Here is a 25,620-nt window from a genome sequence, read left to right as displayed (position 1 = left end):
AAGTTGCGATTGCTTTGGTACATTCATGCAATTGATTATGTACGTTTGTCTGTGGTTTCCTACATCATCAGTTACTATTGCCATGTTGCTGAAAATGGGTTATATAGTTCTCTGTGCTATAGTCTTACCCCTCAAAACATCTAGTCATTAGTTCATCGTAGAAGTCATTACGGTAAATGCAGTTTATCTAAAATTGATCTAGTTGTCATAAACTGTGAAGCATATTTTCTACATATTTCTCCACTTTTATAAATTTGCCATGAATTGTTCAAGTGAATCTTGACTTTCATTACAGTTTTTCTCAATAGCTTTGGTGCATTTCTCGAATCGTACTTAATATTTGCAAAGAAGTATGCGCATTTCTCAAAGCAATTCATACAAACAGCACCACACAATGGATTTCCTGCAAAAGCCTGTAACTTACTCAAAATCTTTAGTTCATCTCTCAAAAGAAAGTATTTATGCTAATGAACATATCAGTGCCATCAGAATGAAAAGTCCTTGTGTCATTGTTCACTTACAAGATAGTCAAAATGCTTAGTCATGTTGTCAATATAACAGTGCTCTCTGTTTAGTATAACCTGATGTAAACTATGGCAACAGTTTGGATGAGAGTTACTGTACTAAAATGCAGAAGGCTGCACTTCTTATGTATGCATATATCCATTTCAAAAGAACAAACTTACACATTACTGTATGTGAGATATTGATTGAAAGACACTGTTTCGAAACTTTTGAATTATTGAGGATATGGTCGATCTCCCAATATTTAGCTGCACCCTTCAGTCATTGTAAGGCCATGATTGACAACATGGTCCACAATAGTGGCTCTTATTTGATATGAGCCTCTGTCCTTGGCCTCTTCCTCCTCTTCCTCTGTTTTGCTTCTGTTCCCTTCCATCATGCATCCTTACTCCTCTTCTTCCTCTCGGCTGTTGACCCTGATGGTTTTCTGGATGTTCATGCATCGTCAGAATTTGTAGCTCTTGTGTTGTTCTCTGTCTATATATGCTTTCCAATTGAAGGTTCAAGGGATGCACCTTTGAGCTATTTCAGAGAACTGGTTTATAATTGCTTGATCTATATTCTTATCATTAGTGAGAGTCAAGATTCACTTGCACAATTCATGGCAAATTTACAAAAAATCTAATAGAAATATGCTTGACAGTTTATGACAACTAGATCAACCAATTTGCATTTAATTGCTTATACGATGAACTAATGACTAGATGTTTTGAGGGGTAAGAATATTGCACAGAGAACTATACAATAGATTTTGAGCAACATGGTAATAGCAACTGATAATGTTGGAAACCGTGGACGAATGTACATAATCAGTTGCATGAATGTACCAAAGCAATCGCAATTTGTTCAAAAGAATGATAAACTGCTTTTATGATGTGCACAAGTGACTATGATATGGAGGTTGAACAAGTAGTTTTGAAAATGTCATTTCTGATCTGAGAAATGCACCAAAGCAACTGAGAAAAACTGTAATGAAGAGACTATAGATCAACCAATGACAAACCAGTTCTCTGAAATAGCTCAAAGGTACATCTCATGAACCCTCATTTGGAAAGCAATTCTGACAAATTCTGACTTTCTCATTTTTATTTTCGCCTTTGTGCGCATATTTCTTATTCTTTTCTATGTCACAATGACATTGTAATTTTTTTTTTTTTTTTGTCAGACCACTAGTAAAAGTGTAACAGTGAATCATATCCAGTATTTTTCAATCAATATCCCACATAGAGTAATGTGAAAATTTGTACTTTTGAAATGGATATATGCCATAGATAAGAAGTGCAGCCTTCTGCATTTCAGTACAGTGACTGTCATCCAAACTGTTGCCAGTTTATAGCAGGTAATACTAACAGAGTGCACTGTTATATTGATAACATGACTAAGCGTTTTGACTATCTTGTTTGTGAACAATGACACAATGACTTTTCATTCTAATGGCACTGATATGTTCATTGACAAATACGTTTGAGAGATGAGCTAAAGATTTTGAGTAAGTTACAGGCTTTTGCAGGAAATACATTGTGTGGTGCTGTTTGTACAAATTGTTTTGAGAAATGCACATACTTCTTTGCAAATATTTTATTAAGGATGATTTGAGAAATGCACCAAAGCGACAGAGAAAAACTGTATTCAGGTTTGAAACAATGGATCCAGAGAGATGTGAAGGAAGAGGCCAAAGACACCACAGAGGAGGGGGAGAAGGAGTAGCGAGTAGAGAAAGATATAGCATGTGATGTTGACGAGGTTCTTTGGCCTGTCCCAGACCAAAGACGGGATGCTGGGGCAGAATAATTGTTTTTGTTGTTGTTTGCTGTATTGTCTTGTACCCTACAGTGCATTAAATAAAGGAATAAAACACATGGGGAGTACCACAAGTGACACGTATTACTGGTTTTTGTAGTATTGTTTTGAATTTATCTCATCAGTGTGTAAGACAGTGTGTTGTAGTGTGTGTGTTATGTTTGTAGTGTGTGTAGTGTGTGTTATGTTTTATTTTGATAAAAAAGAAGATATGGATAAAACATTATTATTTATTTTTTCCTTTTTCTTTCATAAAATGTGATTGTCCTGTTTGCAATATTTAATTATGGCTTGAATGTTAATTGTTCAGCATATGTATGCAGGCGCGGGTGATATCACTATTGAGGAAGTGATATTATGAATATTAATTAAGTCACGTGACTGGGCGCGCCTTGATTCATATGCATGAGCTCAGGGCTGCAGCAAGATGCGCTGACGTCACAGCTGGAGGAGAGCCGAAGTGAGTCGGGCCACCTCTCTCCATCCTAGCGATGATGGCGTCCCGACACCAATGAGCAAGCAGAAAAAGAATAGGAAGAAAGAAAGAAAGAAAGAAAGTGAGGCCCCTTTCAGGATCGCGATGATTAATTTTTGCTTCGGACTTCAATTCGTTCGTCTTTTGTTGTTGATATGTCTGGATCATCATTGACTTTGTATTGGAGGTTGGGGTAAGGCGCAGGTGCCTCCATCCATCCGTTCATCTATCCGTCCATCCAGCGCAGTGGAGGGGCCGGGCCGGCCCGATGGCTGCTGGGGGAGGTGGAGGAGGATGCGGGGAGTCGGTGGATCATTACCGGGCGGAGGTGGAGCGGCTGACCCGCGAGCTCGCGGAGGCGAACCGGGAGAAGGTCCGGGCGGCGGAGTGCGGGCTGGCGGTGCTGGAGGAGAACCAGAGCCTCAAACAGCAGTATGCGGAGCTCGAGGCCGAGCAGGAGACCCTCAGACAGGAGCTGGAGCAGCTGCACGAGGTACAGCTCATTCTCCTCTTGTAATCACCAAAGATGCTATTCAAACAAAAGGCCTGTTGTGCTTTTATGTTATAGAACAGAACAGAATTAAATGGAAAACAACAAAGTAGAATAGAGTGTTGCCAAAAATCTGGTCATGTCATGTTATGGAATTGAATATTGGCGAGAAATAATGTTATGTTATGTTGTGGAAAAGAATAGAAAACAATAAAACAGATTATTGGCAAAAATCAGTTCATGTCATGGAATAGAACATTGCCAACAAATGTTATGTTATATTATGTTATGTTATGTGAAATAATAGAAAACAATAGAATATGCTTATGTTAATATCAAAAAGAGTATAGAATAGGCTATTGCAAAAATCTGATTATGTCATGTTTTGTTTGGAATAGAATATTTACTACATATGTTATGTTGTGCTATGCTACTGAAAAGAATAATAATAAAAAGAGTATAGAATATTGTCAAAAATCTTATGTTATTATTGAGTAGAGTAGAATCAAATAGACTTTTGCAAAGGCTGTTCATGTCATGTTTTGGATAGAATATTGACAATATATATGTTACATTATTTTGTGTTATGTTATTAAAAGAATATAAATCAATAGAATAGAATATTGCCAGAAATCCGGCAATCTTATTATTGAAAAGAGTAGAATAAATGAGACTATTGCAAATTATTAAATGAATGCATAAAAATTAATGAATAAATCTGTTCGTGCTATGTTATGTTTTGGAAAATAATACTAACAACATATATTTTATATTGTGTTTTTGAAAAGGAAAGAATAGAATGTTAGAGTGGAATGAACAATAGAATAGAATTTTGCCAAAAATCTCAAAGATAGTTTGACATGCAATGTGTGTAGAACAGAAAACAGTAGAAATAACTGTAGAACAGAACAGATTATAGTAGGAAACAATTTTTTTTCCATGTCCACTATTTTTAACTACATGAATCTTAAAAAAGCAAAGCAAGTGTAATTCATGTGGTGTAACTCATACACACTAGAGACTATACTGTGCTATACTGAAACGGCAGTTGTGGTGAACCAGAGACTATAACAGCAGAAATAAAGCAGCCAGTGCTAGAACAAGAAATATCATACACAAAAGACAATCCTCCGTGTTCAATGGAGTCTGTTCTCTGAGCTGAATAATGTTGTTTTGTGCCTGTCTAGTGTGCTCAGAGATTGTGTGTCTGCTCATTTATTTACAAAGTTGCAACATTATTTAGTTCTAATTATCTAGTTTTAAATTCTGAGCAGCTATCTCAAAAGGTCTAAGTAAGCAATAATAGTTTTGCAGCATGTTAACGTTACAGATTCGCAGAGTAAATGATGTTCTTGACTGATGCATTTCATTGTTCCTCGTCTATATTCCCACAGTTTGAGTTTATTCATAGCTTCATTAGTAGAGGTAGTGTACTCTTGCTGACTGCAGTGGACTGCGCTGAAGGCTGCCAGCAAACACGCTCTCGGATAATAAGATTAACAGTCACATAGAAACGCGTCTGCTTCAGGAGTCCTTCATATGCACTTGAGTACAAAGACTGTCACTGAAACCACCTAAAAATCCAAATCGAAACGAAAGGAAACTCCAGAGTGGATTGATTTACAGTGATATGTCTGGCTTGATTTATAACTGTTTTAAAGAATCATATTATAATCTTATGTGGTGATTAAGGTTATAATAAGAATATGTGATTAAAAATGAGAACTGCACACAGTACATCTTTAATTGGCTGCTTCGGTTCTTCATTAAATCTCATTGAACTCTATAGATCGTTGACTAACAGATCAGAGCTCTGCGCTAGAAATTGGTCACAAATTTGGCATTGAGCGATATTCTTCAGTGCCTTCAGATAATAAGAGGCCTGGGATGAAAGCCATCAATATTGCATGTCATAATCACAAAAATACACAACTATTGGGTAAAATATTTCATTTTTATTCAGGTCGAACTGCATTTTATTGGTTATTTTTTAGCATCGAATGAATTATAAGTAAATTGTAAGCATATTTTGAAATTTATAGTCAGTATTTCTATCTTTATCCATTGTATAAGATGGATTGTTTTTGTTGCAAGTGTATAGGAAGGTATCTTAGAAGGTAGTGCAAGTCAGTCTGTGATGCCTTAAAATAAAATTGATTTTTTTTTTACTGTCATTCATGAATATTGCTCATATAATTTCTTGTAATATGCATTTTATTGGTAATTATCTGTATTTCCCGGTGTATGCAATAGTAATGGTAATCTGAGACATACCAGATGATGAAGGCATCTGCTTATTTATTATTCATAAATGTCTATTTCTGACATTCCAGACTCCCCATTGGCTGCTACTATAACCTGAAACTGGAAAAGAGCAATAATATGCTTAAATATGTAAAATAAGAAATATATATCATATTATATTGCCAATGTTTTTTTGTGTGTAATTTATTTTATTTATTTTTTAATTAATTAATACAAATGTTATTGTTGTTACAAAAGCATGTTTCCCAGAGTTCTTTGTGTTTCCTTGGCAAAACCACATCCCCGTGAGCTCAGATGCCTCCAGGAGCCTCATGTGTCCTTCCCAAGAATTCTCATTACAAACGGCCATTCATACTGCTGTTAGTGCACAATTGAGTATTTCCCTTCATTCAAAAGCTGCTTTATAGTTGTTTACTTGGATTCCACCTAGCACATGCATCATTCAGAGCGAATCTCCCAATCACGTTTCCCACAGTCTTTCATAATGAACAAGAAGAGCTGACAGTTTATTGGCTGATGCCGGTTTACCTCCATTTGCAATATTGGCAGAATATAGCAGTGCCTGTTGTGGCTTGTAAGCTACCAATCAAACACAACGTCAACAGTTGTTCCTTTAATATCACAAATACAAGCAAAACACACTCAGATGTCATCTTACGTCTCTGATATACAGCCAATCCTCAGTATGGCTTGTGAGACCGTTTTTACTCTGCCTGAGAGTCTTCTGAAGGCTTTGAGGATTGAATCTGTCTCAGAACAATAACGCCTAGGGATATTTTGAGACTGTGCCTTATTCTAGTGGAAAAAAAGGAGAGCTTTTCAACAAATCTAGATCTGAGAAATATTGGGTTCTTGTGATCCTCTTGTGCATTTCTATGTTTTCGGAGCATTATATAATTAATTTGATAGCTGTAATAGCTTATTATTAGGGCCATTTACACATTAACTGTAAAATGTTTACTTATTCACTGTTGATGAGATGTTTAGACTCATAGGACTGCGTTTGCTAATTGCTGATCGGTGGTAATATGCTTTAAGAGCATGCTGAACTGGTTTCCAGATGAGAAAATCACTCCTGGGTTGGTGTTTCTGGCGGTGCATCATGTGTGCATCACCCTGGTAACCGTCTATTCACTTTGCTTCCATCTGGTAAGCGCTTCCGTAGCCTGATGGCAAAAACTGAGAGACTTAGGAGGAGCTTCTTCCCCCAGGCCATCTCTTATATTACTATTTAAGTCAACAACATACTGACCTGCACATTTATATATTTTTTTATTTTATTCTTTTATTTTTTCTACTTTTCTTTTTCTTAATATTTGTATTCTATATAATTGCACTGTCCTTGGAGCGGACTTGACTTACATTTCACTGCTGGTTATACTCTGTATAATTGTGTATGTGACGAATAAAAAATCTTGAATCTTGTGGCTGGTAATGTACGTCAGATGAAAAATGCAGAGGTGCATTAGTTGCTGCAGCTCAGAGCTAAAAGCATGTCTCATATGCAGAGATGCTTTAATGCAGCTCAAGTATGAATGTGTGCAGATTTCAGAATATGTATCCAAAATAACCTGGGCAAACCATGATGGACATGTGGGTTTGAGGTGATGAAACAATAGATATAGTGTTGAGAATGAAGACAAAAAAGCACTTTGTGACCTTTAAAACAAAGGCTTGTGCTTTATCTTTTTGAAATAATTCAGTGAAGGATTTCTTCAGAGTTCATGCCGAGTTCCTGATGTGCTCGGGCCGAAGCTTGGAGACATTGAGTTATGAATTATGGATGGGACAGATCCAGGCACTTAGGTGGAGACATGTGAACGTCAGGTTGTATAATACACACAGAGAAAACATTCACTGCATAATTCATGTGATGAGTGATGTCATGCACTTGACTTCATTAAAACACCCAGGTCAGATGTAGGCAAAAAATCATAAGGGGGAAAAATGTCTAATTAATTTGCATAAAGAAAATGAATGACCTATTTTAGGTACATTATTTTTTTTTTTATTGCAGTATTTAAATTTGACATTATTTTCAAGAGACTTAATCACATTTAAACTCTCCATTTTGTATTTTATGTTTTGTATATTTTTGTATTATCTTTATGCGTCTCATTACTGTAATACAATGCTAAAATCTTTAACAATATATTTAAATAATATATCTTTATTGTATTTTAAAATATATGAAATTGATATTTTGTATACATTTTTTATAATTTTATTAAATTTTTTAATATTTGTCAAATATGCTTATGCTTCATGAATAGCATACTGTATAAAAATATGCTTCATTTTCTTGCATCAATACATTTTTTTTTGTTTTTTTAGATGAATTGTAGCCTAACTTGGCATGTTTTTGTCACGCATAACTTCTTATTTTATTGGTTCGATCAGATTCAGAGTTATGTTGATATATACCAGTAAATATATACAGTATATATCTCTCAAGCACACCTTTACAAACTCAGGCAAGGGCAAAGCTGTCAGTAGCTGATTAATGATGAATATTTAGTATTATGCAACAAGAAACTCCATGTCAGACATGGAAGTGTCGTTTTCACCAGCGCTGTCTCTCACAAACACTGTGCAACATGCATCTAACAGACACGCATCTCATCATGTTTCTGTTGCAGCACCATCTGATCTGATTCCTGTACAGAAATAAACTGACTTTGAGCTGCTTTGGAGCTCTGCTGCTGCTGCAGAACGGGTCACATTTAAAGGTTCACTGCGGCCCACGGGCCTTCACATCGATCCGTGTGTCTGTGTGGAGCTCTCTCCAAAAATTATAAGGCTCAGCTTACCGCCTGTGGCTCTCACAGCACCAGCAGACATCAAAAACACACTGACACTGTAGATAGATAGATAGATAGATAGATAGATAGATAGATAGATAGATAGATAGATAGGATCATGGGAAATATGTTGTGGGAGTGAGATCGTCTGAGGGGTGTGAATGTGGAGAGAGAGAGAGACAGACGGAGGGCTGCTGTGCTTCAGCTTGTCTTTGTGAAGAAATAGAATCTCCTGGGTGATTTTCACAGTCTGTGTGTGTGTGTGTGTGTGTGTGTGTGTTTTGGGCGTGTTTGGGTCTTATGCAGTCAGTCGGAGAGATCTGTGGAAGTTTCACTTCACTTGAAACAATTTGTTCTTTTGGAATGTTTCGAAACGTCATCAAACAAAGTTGACATGTCGATGGATAATAGCTCTGATTTAAATATATATATAAAATATTTATTTATATTATACATTTAAATTCATTTAAATATAACTATAATTCATCGTGCAGTAGATACATTTGAATTCTAGATCTGTCGAAGTTCACTTGACACAATGAACTCGTTTAGAATGTCTGGCCACATCAAACAAAGACGATGACATCATACTCATGAAAACAAATACAAATATGATTGTATTTAAATATAATTAATATATAAATAAGACGTATTTATATAACTATTATGCATTAAATTAACTTAAATATAATTAAGTCAAAATGCTTGAAACGCACACATTTAGTGATAAATAACTATTGTGATGTTTTATATGAAAATAAATATGATCATTTATATTATTATGTATGTGTTTTTTTAAACTGGTTTATAAGCCATTGCCACATATCTGCCTCAAACTTGTCTAATAAACACTACTGAGGTAAACCATGTATATTTTATCCTAAATTTGTGTGAATCACAATGACTCAGGGCTAAATCTCTCCAGTCTGCTTCCTGTCATGTGATACATGAATGCACAACTGTTCCGCATGCCGTTTACATCTAATACTCCCTATAATTGATCGCATACTGCGCAGTGTTATGTTAGTATTATTTATAGAATTAATATTTTTAGTATTTTTATGTGCTTTTGCCATTTACATTATCTGTTTAGCTTATATTTGTTTTATCATTATTTCAATTAACTGTTTCAATTTAATGAATAGTTTCACATTGTTAACACTGGTAAAGCGTGCCCTCACTTTCAGTTAATAATAACTTAAAAACATAATACATTTAAAAGTTTTTTTTTTAAATCCAGTCAAAAGAGCTCAGATTGTGACTGTGATGATATTGACGCATCAGTATATCATTAAGAAATATTATCGACAGAATGTTGTTGGAATATGTAAAGAATAACTGGATGATTAATTTCTTCTAAGACAAAAGAACATGATATTGTGATTAGACATGCTGGTTGTGATATCATGTATGTTATTATGTAACAAATGCTTTTGGCAAGAGCCAAAACTGGTCTCGGATCAGCTGAAACATTTAACCTTTCAGCAGACTACTGACCCGCTGCCATGCTTTTATAATACATCTATTTAATTTGTGTTTATTCCACATCACAAGGTCTCAATCAAGTCACAATCAAGTTACTGATTTGTGGGATATTAAGTGTGATAAGAGTCCTGTGATAAAGGCCCAGTGCGTCACTCATTATATCTCATGAGGGAAGAGTCACACCATATTACTGAACTGACTAAATATAGTCTCAGGACGTCTTGAGGCACGTCACAGAAATGCCCGCTCAGCACAGTCTATATTTTGTCTTCTGTGTCCTTGTCCCAATCGCATATGGTGGTGAGCCTTCCCAAAATAGTTTGTCTGTATAAAACAGGCTGCCATGATGCAATGGTTGCCATGGTGTTGTTATTTGGTTGCTAAGGTGTTCTGGATGGTTGCTAGGGTGTTAAATGTGGTTGCTAGGTGGTTACGTTCTAGCCCAAGTCAAAAAGCTCTCTACCTCCTCAAATATGATTTTCTGGTAACACTTTAAAAAAAGGTTTCCTTTGTTAACATTATTTAACTACATTAGTTAACATGAGCTTACAATAAATAATATTTTCCTAATCCTAATGTAAATGTCCAAAAGTAATAATACATTTAAAAAATAGTTTCAGTTACAGTGTTCTTTTGAACTAACAATAAATAATATTTTCCTAATTCTAATATACATTTAAAAATTTAATAATACATTTAAAATATAGTTTCAGTGTTATTTTGAACTAATAATAAATCTAATGTAAATTAAAAAATGTACTAATACATTTACATTTTTCAGTTTAGTATCATTGATATACTATTATAGTTTTTGTTAATATTAGGAATTTTATTTTATTGTTACATTTTATAATATTGTGAATTATATTTCTAATTTTCATTGTAAAGTTTTAGCAGTTTTCTTGTGTTTTTGTCATTTTTTTATTATTTCATTGATTTTATTTTATTTCAATGCATTACATTTTATTTAATGTATTTTTGTATTTTGTATTTTATGTTAGTAATTTTTTATTTTTTTTATTTATATATATTTTTCGAAGTAATGAGATTTCTTTATGGTTTTAGTTTTCATTTTAACTAATGATAATATCCCTGATCTGTTGACATTAATTAATGCATTGTGAACTACCACGAACACACAATTAACAGTTCTATTTTTTATTTAATTTGAAAAAATATATATTTTATTATTATTAAATAATAAAGCTGTAGTCCGTTCGTTTTGCCTCTTTGTCGCCATCTCTGTTGAAAACCTGGTATTGCAGCCAGGTGCGGAATTATCTTTACTCGGATGAGATCAGAGTTGTGGTTGAACTCTTTAAGTATTTTGTAGGGTTTGTTAAATCAAGACTCACTATTACTATTGCTCAAATCATTTTAACAAACATCTAATTCTGTTTAACTTTGGGTTCAAATTTAAAGCTAGTTATTTCAAGAGTTCAACCACATCTCTGATCTCATCCGAGTTCTCCCTGCAGCACAGCAGGACTGACTGATGTGAGGGAGAGTTTGATTAAATTTCCAGCTAATGGAAAACCCCAGTGGCGTCTGCTTGAAAGGCTCCATCGCTCTCCATCCATGCAGGGAGAACATGCTTCCTCTGAGCGCATATAAGACTCATTGGGCTTTCTTTCCATTACAGTGACGCTCTCTCACACAGTAAAACGGGCATTCAGCAAATACTACGGTCATGCTATTGAATACTGTTATCAGTTCTGTCCCATGATGCACTGTTCCATAAGTCTATTATTTCTCATGTCATTCCTCATACCTGGAGCATTGAGCTCCTCTACACCTCCTAATTGATTTTTCACACTATGAGCTTCTGCTTCTCTTGGCTGAGCGCTGCATTGATTTTCTCAGTGTCTTATGCGAGACCACCGTTTTAATCTATTCCCCTCACGTCTTCCAGATTATGGACAATATTGCCTGAACTTCACCTCGCATTGTGAGGTCACCGAAAAAAATAGTTTACAGCTTTGCTGTTTTAGGATCTTTGTCTTAATTGTCTGTTTTTCTGATATTAAATCCATGGTTATTATCATTAAATAGAACTAAAAAATAAAATAAAAGCAGAAATAAATTTAAAAATAAAGGCTAAGATAAATAATAAAATAAAATATTAGATGGAAAAACTCAAATTAAATGAAAATTCGAAATGTTGCAATGGAAACAACCTGAAATAAGTTTAAACTGAAGCAATAAAATTATTAACTGGGAATAAATAACAACTATAACTGAGCTAAAGCTAAAATTAAAAATATATATTAAACATATATAGTAATATTTATATAAACAAATTCTAACTAAATTAAATACTAAAAACTATATAAATTATATAAATAATACTAAAATGACATTGATTAAACTGTGTGTAAATTGATTAATCTGTTTTAACTCTAGTATTTTTACTCTCAGATCACACTAATGTACTTTTTAAGTGAGGAAACTTTTATATTTGACTTTGTCTACTACCTCAAGTACAGACTTGCAAAAACTTTTGGTAAAAATGGCAAAATAATTTATTTCCCTTTCAAACCTGGGTTTCAAGCACTTACATGCATGTATTACAATTAAAAGTATGTGCTTCACTATTGATTAAAAAGTACTACTTCGTAAATACTTTAGATTGTGATAGTATACAATACTATTTCATAAAACTACAATGGCCTTGCTTACCATGAGGAATTATAGGGAATACAAAGCATACTTGGATGCACACTTCAAAAATCCACTTTTTATAATAGTATTTTCCAGGCACTTTTGTTGTACTATAAGCACAAATCTAAATCACAGATCGCTTTGTCAGATACTGTTTGTGTTTACATGAAAAGTGTTGGCATCTAGCTAAATTCATTGCCTTAAATTAATTCATATTTCACTTCTAGATTAAAAACTGTTGGCATTGCATTCCTCCCCAATATGTTACAACTGAGTAACTTAGCCCGAAATAACATGCACAGATGCAAACTTTTTATATGCATTCTATTTTAAATGTACTGCTATTTGGGAAGCACTAATCTTAATATTGCACCCTATTTACTATGTTTAAGTTACAAATTGTGATGCATCCAAAAATGTTTGTTGCATGCATTTTTATGCATGAATGTATTCCTTAATTTTTTTCTCTTCCTCAGGCCTTCAGCCAGGCGTACACCACCCAAAGGAAGGTGGCTGAAGACGGGGAGACCAACGAGGAGACGCTGCTGCAGGAGTCGGCCACTAAGGAAGCATACTACATGGGCCGCCTACTCGAGCAGCAGGCCGAGCTGAAGAGCAGCAGATCACAGGCGTCCTGCACGCAGGCCGAGAACGAGAGACTAAGCACCATCCTACAGGAGCTGAGAGAGGTCAGAAACTCTCTTCTAATAAACAGCATAAATCCATTATTGGTTTAACATCGTAAATGTATCCCTGTATTCACGGTTTGGACAGGTCTGGTGTTTAAATCTTTCTCTGTTTCTCCCTCTGTGTCTCTCAGAGTAATGAGATGTTGGAGTTGCAGAGAAGCCGGATGAGAGAGGAGATCAGGGAGTATAAATTTAGAGAGGCCAGATTACTGCAAGACTACACCGAACTGGAGGATGAGAACATCTCGCTGCAGAAACTGGTGTCCATGCTCAAGCAGAACCAGGTACCCACACACTCACAGTTACTCCCTTTACACCGACACAGTTCTGATGAGCAATCTAGAACCATCCACACATTTCCACTAAAGAAAAGAAGGTTCTAGGCCAGATAAAAATGTCTTTGCACTGGCCTTTCTGGAATTATTATTATTTTTTTAAATAACATAAATTGATAATGTTGTCACCAAATACATTTTTCAAAACAACAACAGAAAACTAGCTGAAACAAAACTAGATCGCTTCCATAATATGCAACATGCATTCAGTAGACAGATAAAAAGTTACTATTTTTGACTTAATTTTTCACATCCATCTGTAATTCTGTTATAAGTATTAATATTAAAATGATAAATATTACGTGTGATTTGATTACCTAATACTGTATTTCTTTTTATATAAATTTATTAACCTATAAATATAAGTATTAGTATTTTTGACTTTAGTAAAAGTATTTTTTATATTAGTATTAATATTACATTACATATTTTTATATTATATTTTACATATATTAAATTGATATATAAATAGTTAATATATACATTGATGAACTATTTATGAAATTATTTATATATATATTTGTTACATTATATTATACTTATTTTTTAATTTATATTTAAATAACTTCTGACAAATTGATTACTCTACATTTTAATTTTAAATAAATGTATGAACTTATAATTATAAGTATTTATTTACATATATTTTAAATTATACTTATATTTAAGTTGATATTAAAATATCTTGTGACTAATTAATTATTATAAAATTTAATTTATTTTTATACATATTTATAAACCTTATATGTATTTAGATTTTTATTTTACATTACACATTTTTAAATTGATATTAAAAAACTTTAAATATCATTAAGTCACAGATGGCATACATACACTAAATTATATTTCTTTAAATGTTAAAAGAAATTCTCAAAACTAGGCGTAAAACCTTTATGCATCATATTTGTTTGTGGCAGGTTACGTAGAAACAGTCTCGGATATTTCCAGATTTAAAACAAATGGCTATTCTCTGCTCTATCAGGTGGAGTATGAGGGCTTGAAGCATGAAATCAAAGTTCTGGAGGAGGAAACAGCCCTGCTTAACAGCCAATTAGAAGATGCACTGCGCCTGAAGGACATCTCTGAGACCCAACTGGAGGAGGCTTTGGATTCTCTGAAAAGCGAGCGAGAACAGAAGTATGCTTTGCGCAAGGAATTAGCACATCATCTAACCGTGTGTGACGGGGGTTTCAGCTCAGGCTGTGCCCATCTGATCGCTCTGACCTCAGCGCCACCTAGTGGTAGTGCCACCCCGACAGCCGCCACATCGCCCAGCAGCGAGGACGGTGGCAAGTGCAACGGGCATCTGCTTCAAGGCGCGGCGGGATCAGTTTTGAGCCGACTGAACGGAGACTTCAGGCCGTCGAGTTTGAGGAAAACTGAAATTCTGACCCCTGACCTCTTTAGTGAGCTCAATGGCCCTGAAATCCTGAAACTAAGACAACAGCTTCAGCAGGTCAGTATGAAGGGGTGGGGCCTATGTTAGCCACACCCATATAATGAACATATAAACAGCATCAACCTATATAAACATTTCTATCAGCATGCATTCATTTTTATACAGCAAAGCTTTATGTTGCCAGCTAAGAGGTATAATAAATTGACCTCTTCAATATTTCTTTCATATATCCTTTGGTTGTATTTTGAAGCTTTTTAAACTCATCTTTCATGCTCAAGATCCTAAATAGTGACAAACGACTGCTGCATTGGTTTAGGCGTTGTTCTGTTTACAACGGGATGCTGCAGTGTCGTGGGATGAAATATGAGACCATCATACACACTAATGGGCCATGCTACTGGTTTATTTATATCCTTCCTGTCAAAAGAGATCACTGTTCCTACAGTGCAAGTTCATTTGAGTCATATACATATGAATCTATGTATTATATCTGTGTGTTAACATTGATCATGCATTAACTGTGCAAAATGCCCCGACAATGTCTGACCTACTTGTAAATTCATTCAGAAGAAACATATGAGACAGAGTTGACTAAATTAAGCATAACTCCATTAAGTCTCCTGAGCAATAAGATGCTCCTTTACATGCATTAGATTCAAGTCAGGACACTACAGGCAAAACCATTCAGCTATTTTGTCTTCTTTTTCAGATTAGTGCAAGAAAACATCCAAAATACACATTTAAGTGTTTGTTTTATTGCACTTTATCTATTTGCATCTGTAGATTTCTCAATTACAGTATATATCTTTAAAAGGCATTGTCTGTGAGAAAAGAGAATTCCGATGTAAAAACCATTAACTGTAATATGTCAACAAAATGAAACAAGAATTTTGAATCTGGCTTCATCCAATGTTCAGATTTCTATTCTGAAAGGTATGCAAATTAGTGCATATTTAATTGCATAATGCTTAATTTGCATATTTAGACAACATTTAAGAAAACATGTAATACAAAACAGTTGTCTTAATGTACTGTGATTAATCAACTGAGGAAAGTATGGGGATATCTATTAGTTAAATAAGACCTTGTTGGTTGACCTGCCTCACCAGCTAGATTTCATTCATGTTTTTCATGGCTATGATGGTTCATCATCTAGACCAGCATCAGGACTAACCAGTATGCACCATATAAAGTCATTAGTTGACTTGTTTATTTGCCGCAGGTGGAACGTGAAAAAGCATCTTTGCTCAACAGCTTACAGGAATCACAAGCTTTGCTCCGTCACACACAGGGGGCGCTGACGGAGCAGCACGAGAAGGCCAGTCGCTTGGGCGAGCGTTTCCGAAAACTCCGCCGCCAGCGCAGCAGCAAGGAAACCAAGGGGGAAGAGGAGGAAGAAGAAAAGGAGACAACATGCGTCCTTAGCGGCCAGGAAGGGCCGAATCTGGAATTGCTGCAATGTAAATACAGGGTGGCTGTGACGGAGGTGGTTGGACTGAAGGCAGAGCTTAAGGAGGTGAAGGATAGATATAATGAGTGTGTGGAGGCAAGAGCACGGGTGGAGGAGCAGGGCAAGGCGCAGCTGCAAGCTTTGGAGACACAAGTGGTGCAGCTGGAGCGCAGCTGCAGGGAAAGCCAGGAGAAGGCGGTAAATCTGGAACGCGAGCTGCGGGGAGCCAATAACACGACCTTGGAGACGCAGGGAATCCTGGGAACTGCCCAAGAAGAGCTGGCGACATTTAGCGAGGAGTTAGCGCAACTTTACCACCACGTCTGCCTGTGCAACAATGAGACACCCAACCGCGTTACGCTGGACTACTACCGGCAGGGCCGAATGCTAACACGCATTTCAACCCCTGGCCACAAGGGGCAGGATGATCACCGTGTGCTGTTGACCCCGCGTCTCGCACGTCGTTTGGCAGCGATTAACGCCGCAATGTCCGCTGAGTATCGTAGCCCGTCGGACTCACCATCCAAAGAACCTCTCACTGCTGAGCAGAGCCCAGTCCGTACACCACTGGGTTCACCCATCGTTAGTGCCTCTTCCTCGTCTTCATCATCATCCCCAGCAACCGAGTCAGCCACGGGGTCCGACCTCCGCCGCGAACCCACCAACATCCACCACCTCAACGCCATCATCCGCGACCAGATCAAGCACTTGCAGAAGGCGGTGGACCGCTCGCTCCAGCTGTCCCGCCAGAGAGCGGCTGCTAGCGAACTCGCCCCACTGATGGACAAGGACAAGGAGGCCTGCATGGAGGAGATTCTCAAGCTCAAGTCCCTCCTGAGCACAAAGAGGGAGCAGATCGCAACCTTGCGCCTTGTGCTCAAAGCCAACAAGCAGGTAGACTAATCAGCTCTATTTATTACCCAGCAGCCTATTGATTGCCATGAGGCCTGAGAGTATTGAACCATGGGAGTGCTTACATTGACTGAGACTCTCTGACTTCTCATTAATGTTAAAAAATAACTCTGTAGCTTCTACATTTCTTGGTAGAACTGTTACGTTTCCACATTTTGCGCCTATAGTAGTTTTGAGTACCAAGACTATTAACCATTGGCATTAAATCTTTGTCCACTTTGCCACTTACTCTGACATCTCATTTCTTGGTAAAATTTAAATTTTCACATGAGTTGCCATCTTTCGCCTACAATAGTCTTGAGTTCCAATATTTTGAACTTTTGTCATCATGTCTGGTCCACTTTGCAACTTATTCTGACGTCTCATTAACGCTGCTCTATAACTTCTATGTTTTCTTTTTAAAACTGTTAAGTTTCCATATACTGTAAGTTGCTATCTTTCGCCTACAGCAGTCTTGCGTACCAAGATTTTATACTATCGGCTTAAAATTTAGTCCACTTTGCAGCTAATTCCAGTCAACTTATTCTGACGTCTCATTAACATTGATTTATAGATTCGTAGCTTGGTAAAAAGGTTATCACTATGTTTTGCTTACAGTAGTCTTGCGTATCAAGATTTTTCATTAACATTGCTCTGTAACTTTTACATTTCTTGGTAAAACTGTTACGTTTCCACATGGGTTGCTATCTTTCGCTCACAGTAGTTTTGAGTACCAAGATTATTAATCATCGACATTAAGCTTGGTCCACTTTTAAATTTATTCTTACATCTCATTTCTTGGTAAAACTGTTATGTTTCCACATGAATTGCTATCTTTCGCCTACAATAGCCTTGTGTATTAAGATTAGTCCACAGCCTAAAGTTTAGTCCACTTTGCAGCTAATTAAAGCCAACTTATTCTGACATCTCATTAACATTGATTTGTAACTTGGTAAAACCGTTACCTTTCCATATGAGTTGGTATATTTTGCATACAGTAGTCTTGCAAACCAAGATTTTCAACTATTGGCATTAAGTCTGGTCCACTTTACAACTTATTCCTAACTTATTCTAATGTCTCATTAATGTTGCATTAATTAAAGTTACGTTTTCGCATGAGTTGCTATCTTTTGCCTACAGTAGTCTTGCATACACTTATTTTTTTATACTATCAGTATATAGTCTAATCTAACCATAATTTGTTTTTAAGGGTGTTTTTATACCCCTTTTTGTTGGCTCAAAACATGAAGAGGTGTAAAAAAGGGGTCTAAAACACCCTTAAAACAATAGGTTTAGTCATTTAACAGTCTGATCAGACGGTCTATTCTTGTCTGTGGACATTTCTTGGCTAGAATAAATAGTAAAGTGGATTAGACTATATATCAATAGTATTAAAAAAATAATTGTATGCAAGACTACGGTAGGCGAAAGATAGCAACTCATGTGAACACCCCAAATGATCTCAGTCTACCCTAAAAGGACCCACAAATGAACCAGACTCAATATTTGTGGTTTGATTAATTCATGCAATGCTCCCTTTTAAGTCCACTTACTTTAAGTGCCTTAAACGAAACAGAGTAAAAGTCAAAGATCTGATGTCGCTAATCTGGCAAACATTGGCAAATCTAGCATTTAGTTCTTTTTAAAAGCTCCAGTACCTTGTAAACATGGCATTTCAGGCAGAGCAGTGCACCCCAACAGAGGCGTTTGATCTATAGCCAGTAAAAAGAAATGTTGATGAAAAGGGACCATTATATCCGGCACATCATTTCTTTCTCTTTGTTGGCCACCATGTGATATAAAGCATGTTGCATGACCCTTCCAGGCCAGAGATGATTAATGGACATTACGATTTATAGATCCCACACCAGAGAGAAAGTGTTGTGCTCTATGGGCCACAAAGTAATTACTACATCCATTAATACGTGCAAACACACACAAAAGGAGTTCTTAGTTACTGCTACGACAAGCATTCAGTTGAATGAACAGTTCACTGAATGAAATTAGATTATGAATTCAATAAGGTATTCTGAAAGTAGGCCTATAAACCAGAGCAATTATTTGGTAAATATTTCCCATATATCAAAACAAACATGATATTGAGCAGGGCTGCTATTATAATCCATGTGAAACCATCTTAACAGTGGTTTTTGATTTAGAAAAATCAAACTGCATTCTTTTCAGAAAACACCTTGAGTGGTCATAATGAATCAGTGCTTTCTTATGTGGTCTATATTCTATCAGCTGTGCTTAATTAACTTATTGTTGGCAGAACTAGTTGTTTATTTGAGACAATGTTGGTTGTAATTCTCACAGACGGCTGAGGTGGCTCTGGCCAACCTGAAGAGTAAATACGAGAATGAGAAGACAATGGTGACGGAGACCATGATGAAACTGAGGAACGAGCTAAAAGCATTGAAAGAGGACGCGGCTACCTTCTCTTCTCTCAGAGCCATGTTCGCCACACGGTGAGAAATACACAACGTAAAGCCCCGTTCACACCTATAAAGATAACTATAAAGATAACTATATTAGCGTCCACACCAGCGAACAATATCGTCTGTTTATTCTAAGCGCACGCTTTAAATTCTCAAGCTCGTTATATTAGGATTGATTCTGATTGTGTGTCAATGTTTTTATCGTTCATCAGGTGGAAAAAAAATCGTTCTGAAAGTGATTCCAATAATATCGTTTCTCTGGGCCTTTATCCTTATAGCTGTGGTGTGGACACTGCTATTCTTTAATATTGAGAGCAATTTTTAGAACTAAATCTTTATCGTTATCTTTATAGTTATCGTCCTTGGTGTGAACGGGCCTTAACACTATACTCAAATTTAATTTGTTTGCAGATCATTTCAGTGAACCATACAAATTAACCAATACTCCAGAATAAATCATTATTTATATAGAAGCACATATTAGGAGAGAGTGTACAATCCAAAGTGAGAAAAATAGCATTTTGTTGCACTACACAAGTACTCGTTGGGAAAAGTAGCTTGTTACTGGAAAAGCTGTAGTATTTTCCAGTTCTCATACTGCTAAGATTCTGTTTAAGTTAGTTCCTTCTCCAACATTGCTTTGCAACGTCCACTGGTGCAGGATGCTGACAGCATCGTATACGAGCTTAGAGACTGCAGCCGAAGCAATATCTGACAAGATGAGCATTTTTTTCCATCTGTGATTTAGATTATGTTTGCTGCCGAGGGCAAAATCAGATGGACAGATGACTGAATAATGAGCCAACCAGAGCTCTCACAGCACATCAGAGTGGATGTGTACTAATTAGGGATGTATGATGCAGAAAAATGTAATTGCTATTTTTAGATTTTCTTGGGGGGGGGGGGGGGGGGGGGGTAATTATTATTATTACTACTACTACTACTACTACTACTATAAAAAAAATAAAAAAAAGCAAGAAATATTCCTATTGTAATATTTCACTGTAAAATAAACACTATTTAATTAAAAAAATATTATTATTATTTTATGTTGAACTATCAACTCTTTACATGCAGGCAGTTTATAAGCGCTTCTAATTACAACTTTGGAAAGATGGTTGTCACATATTGCATTCCCAAATGCACATTATATGCAACATTTACTGTCAACTGAGACACTGAAAACACCAGATTATAATTATTTATTTAAATAATCAGTTTTGTTTTCGATTAATTGTGCAGCCCAAATACTAATTTCTCCTTTCTCTCTGATCAGGTGTGATGAATACATGTCTCAGCTGGACGAGATGCAGAGGCAACTCGCAGCGGCGGAGGACGAGAAAAAGACGCTCAACTCTCTCCTCCGCATGGCCATCCAGCAAAAACTCGCCCTCACGCAGAAACTGGAAGACCTGGAGTTCGATGAAGAGCAAACGCACCGGACCCGCGTGGGAAAAACGTCCCGGCTGAGGACCAGCACACCTAAAGTAAGTCGAATGCCAGTCCCGCCCCTTCCCGACACACCTTTGACAATTACCGAGATCCTTACGGCAGCAGCCGCCATCACCTCGCCCACCACACCCACCCAACCGTCCGCCCCCAACAGCCCACCCTCCCTGGAGGCCCCTTCGTCTCCCGCATTGTCTTCTTCATCCTCCTGGATGTCCCCAACCACGCAGTACCGCCATTGGACGACGGCCGTCCGGGCGTACGTCGTCGAACCGCACATTTACACCAACCTGCCTACTCATACCTCCATCCTGGCCCGTCGCTATGCAACTGAGTCGCACTATTCCCCAGGCTCCGCCCCTTCCTCGCCCTACCGCTCGCCCCTATTGGCCAGTCGCCGCTCCATGTGGAGCTCGTCCCAATCCCGCCCCCTTCCCAGCCACTTCCAGCGTTCTACGTCCCGCTACACGCCCCCTTCGTCCAGCTACACCCCTTTGTATCCCAGAAACTACAGCTCCCAGCATCCCCGCTACTGACGGGTGCCGCAGAGAGGAAGACACACACTGGTTTCTGTGTTTGAATATTTCGGGGAGGGTTTTGGTTTTTTTTAACTCAGGGATTTAATGGAGCACAAGTGGCCCGGCCTTCTTCAAAAGAGACTGTTGATCAGTTCTCAGGACACTGTGTTCTCTGTCCCGATCTGAGCGCATGTGGACTGTTCAATTACACAAATGAGGGACTTTAAGACAGATTCAACAGGATGTAACATTAGCAGAATCGGATTGGTCATGGGTTGTTGGTGTATATGAAGGTGAATGTGTGATTGTCATGATCTGAAGACTAAGAGTCAATTAAGTGATTGATTTGTAACAACAAAATTTTATATGAAATGGCGATTGCAGTATCAGTCTCTGAGAATGTTGGCTATGTTTGGAATAGAATACTAGTGTAGTATAATTCACATTGCATACCGTTTTCAAATAATACACTGAAATTGCAGACAGTTTATTCAGTATACCCTTAGGCCATCCAAGATGTAGATGAGTTTGTTTCTTAATCAGATTTGGAGAAATGTAGCATTATATATCTTGCTCACCAATGGATGCTCTGCATTGAATGGGTGCCGTCAGAATGAGAGTCCAAACGGCTGATAAAAACATCACAATAATCCACACCACTCCAGTCCACCAGTTAAAAGACTTGTGAAGCAAAAGGCTGCATGTTTGTAAGAAACAAATCCATCATTAAGGCATTAAAGACTCTAAACTATCACTTACGGCCAAAATACAAGTCCATAATCCATAATACTATACCCAGTTTTCATTTTTGGTTGAACTATTCCTTTAAAATCTTATGAAATAAGTAAAAAAGTTGCACTAGGACATCAACGTTTTTGTGTTACATACTGTGTACTGCATGCATACTGCAGTATGCTATTCCAAACATAGCCATAGTCACAGTGCCATCCAGTGGATAAACAGCATAAAAGTGGCACACCCCATGTAATGGTGAGTGTGCAAAAATTGTTGAAAAACGTTTATAAGACACCATTTTAATTTGCAGTTAAGATCAGACTGGGTCAGATGTGAACTCATTAATGTTGTGAATGCTTACAGGAACGCGATAGTGACGCTGCATTGAATGTATGTTAATGATAAAGTGATGCAATTGTCTAGTTGACTAAATTCTCAGGGAGTATCATTCATTGTCAGCTGTCGAAAGGTGGCCAATAACATTGCAACTTTTTTTTTTACAGCACATATTATCTGCAGTAGTGATATTTACAATATAACAGATGCAGTGTTCATGTCCTGTCTAGTCAGTGTTCTTCCGTTTGTTGCCATTTTATCAGTTGCATTGATGTTTTTGTTGTTGTTTTTCCGCTTACACATTCACATTTTGGCAAGACACCATACTCCAAAACTCACAGCCAAGTAACAAGCTGCCAAATAGCGCAGAAAGTGTCACTTAGAAAGGGATGTGCATGGGCCCTAACATCTGTTTTAAACGTCTTTTCTGTCCAAAAATTGCTGTATTTCATGAGAGGTGCCTGTGTCCTCCCATTAAACGTCTTGTGTGACACTGACGGGCTGCACACTGGCCTTCTAGAGCCATATCAGACCCACACCAACCTACACCTCATCACACAGCACTTGAAGCATTTGACAGGTATCAAACCCTCAACCCGAGCCTGCCATGATTTCCCTGCATGCGTTTTTTAAAACTGCTGTTTTTTGCTAAATACCAAATATTTATTTTTAAATAAATGGGTCCTTCTGCAATTGCTGTGATTTTTCCTATATAAAATAATATTTAATTGAAGTATAAAATATAAATAATAAATAAAAATATAATATATATACAGTATATATATATATATACATACATATAGTTATACATATATGAAATACATTCTAATTATATACAGTATAATTACAATTTATTTCATATTTTAACAATTAGCTATTTTACTATCGGATTTGTTTTTTGAGTTTCAGTAAATCACGAGTTTAAAAAAAAAGAGAAAAAATAATAATTTTAATGGAAACGTCACTGCTATTGTAGAAAGACTTGATTCTGATCCCAATTCATTATTGCTCACACAGGCCTCAGTATTGCATGAAATTGAAGTGTACATTTTAGTTTAGCGCTCTGTTTGTGACTTGTAGATCTAATATTACAACTATAAGTAGGTGGTGATCTTTAAAAAGTATTAAAGAGGTTCTTTTCTCTTGCTGTTTTCTGCTGGTTTTCTGCACTCAAGTCAAATCTGGGACTGATAAACGGGTGAAACTGATCGTTTGTTTTGGTTCATACAGAGGGCTTTATGTAATTATCTGTGATCAGATGAAGCAGTTTTAGGGGTGTTGTTTTCAAATCAGGACAGAAGCCATGTGAGACCTCCTCTCTGTCGCACCCGTGCACCTGAGGCCTGAAACACACAAACAAGCACGTTTGAACATGATCACATGATCATGACATCCCAGTGTGTCGCCATCTCATTCAGACAGACGTCCAGTTTGAGGGAACCTGTCAAATGCTTCTTGCTTCCCGCATCACTTTCTCTTAGATTTTCTCTCATTCATGTCGCGCTGCGACGTCTGCACTAGCTGGAGTCGTAGATGAATGTGTTTTCTACTGTGTCTTACTGTAAAAAGCCACTTTGTGCAAATGCAAAACACTTTTTGAGGGCAGACTGTTATTCATGTCCCTGTCTGCTGTCATATGCATGTGTATACAGTACACGGCCTACAGCAAAACACTATATGTCTGTTGTGAACTGCAATGTTGTATATTCTTCATATATACTGTAAATAACAGGTATAAATGCATTGATTGAGTCTGCGTCCTTACTGTTTTTATCAATAGTCAAAGCATCAAGCAACATTAAATCTTAATGTTTTAAAAGAATCTACTGGGAAATGCACCTGTTTAAGTTGTGTTTTGGAACAAGGTAGCTAGTTTCTAGCTGTTCCAAACTGGTTTAAATGGTTGACAAGGAAGAATACCAGCTCATTGGGACCTGACTGGGCTAGTAGACCATTTTGGATCAGCAATAAACCTCAAATAAATCTCAGAAACCGGTTTGACATTGATGCTAAAGCTGTAATGTCACAATAGTGAGGTAAGTAAAAGCTGTGTCCCAATCTCTTGAATTATAATACTGGGATTAAAACATTTCTATTTCAAATAAATGCTGTTATTTTGAACTCTATATTCATCAAGGAATGCTGTAAATAAGATTTATGATGGTATCCACAAAAACTATTAAGCAGCACAGTTGTTGACTGGAGTAATGATGCTGAAAATTCAGTTCTGAATTAATTACAATAAATTAAATTCACAGAAAATATATTCACATTGAAAACAGTTATTTTAAACTGTAATAATATTTCACTATATTATTGTTTCTACTGTATTTTTAATTAAATAAATGCAGCCTTGGAGAGCAGAAAAGACTTCTTTCATAACTCTTTTGAGCAGTCAACTCATGGATATTATTTTCAATAATAAATAGAATCATTGTAGGTTTTAATTATAAATAGATCATAGTATGATAAAAAAATTGTATTCCAAAGGTGGCTGGATGTTATTTTTTTTGTGTGTGTATTATTTTGTGTGTAATACACAATATTATACACAAAATAATAATCGTCACCACCTTTCACCCCACTAGCGACGGCCCTGACTGTAAAAGTATACACAGATAGGGACTCAGCCTATGTTTAATGCCTGTGCTGCTCTTGTCTCAATGCTCTATTCTGCCCCCTAGCTGTGTGAGAACTAATCTGTCAGTCTCTTCTAGATAGTCAGCAGCCTCCTCCTGCCTCAGTGCCACAGTGCTACCAAGAACTGAACACATCGGACCCTGTTAACCTACAGGTAACCAAGTATGGAGTTGCTTTTTATTAAGTATAACCTATTTTTTTATACACTACTGTTCCAAAGTTTAGAGTCAGTATTTTT

General features: G+C 36.7%; 1 protein-coding gene across 1 annotated transcript; it reads left to right on the top strand.

The window, feature by feature from the left end:
* Positions 1–2,768: 2,768 nt before the first annotated feature.
* On the top strand, positions 2,769–21,689 carry LOC306861201 (protein bicaudal D homolog 1-like; the record flags this gene model as incomplete). Its single annotated transcript, XM_079403340.1, has 7 exons — positions 2,769–3,293; positions 12,979–13,191; positions 13,323–13,475; positions 14,509–14,982; positions 16,148–17,269; positions 19,583–19,734; positions 20,981–21,689. Exons 1-7 carry the CDS (start codon positions 3,069–3,071, stop codon positions 21,687–21,689), a joined length of 3,048 nt encoding a protein of 1,015 aa, XP_079259466.1. The 5' UTR covers positions 2,769–3,068.
* Positions 21,690–25,620: the final 3,931 nt, after the last annotated feature.

This window comes from Barbus barbus (genome assembly GCF_936440315.1).
Source record: "Barbus barbus genome assembly, chromosome: 42".
Taxonomy (NCBI): domain Eukaryota; kingdom Metazoa; phylum Chordata; class Actinopteri; order Cypriniformes; family Cyprinidae; genus Barbus; species Barbus barbus.
Note: the sequence above shows the minus strand (reverse complement) of the source record. Positions and strands in the feature narration are given on the sequence as shown.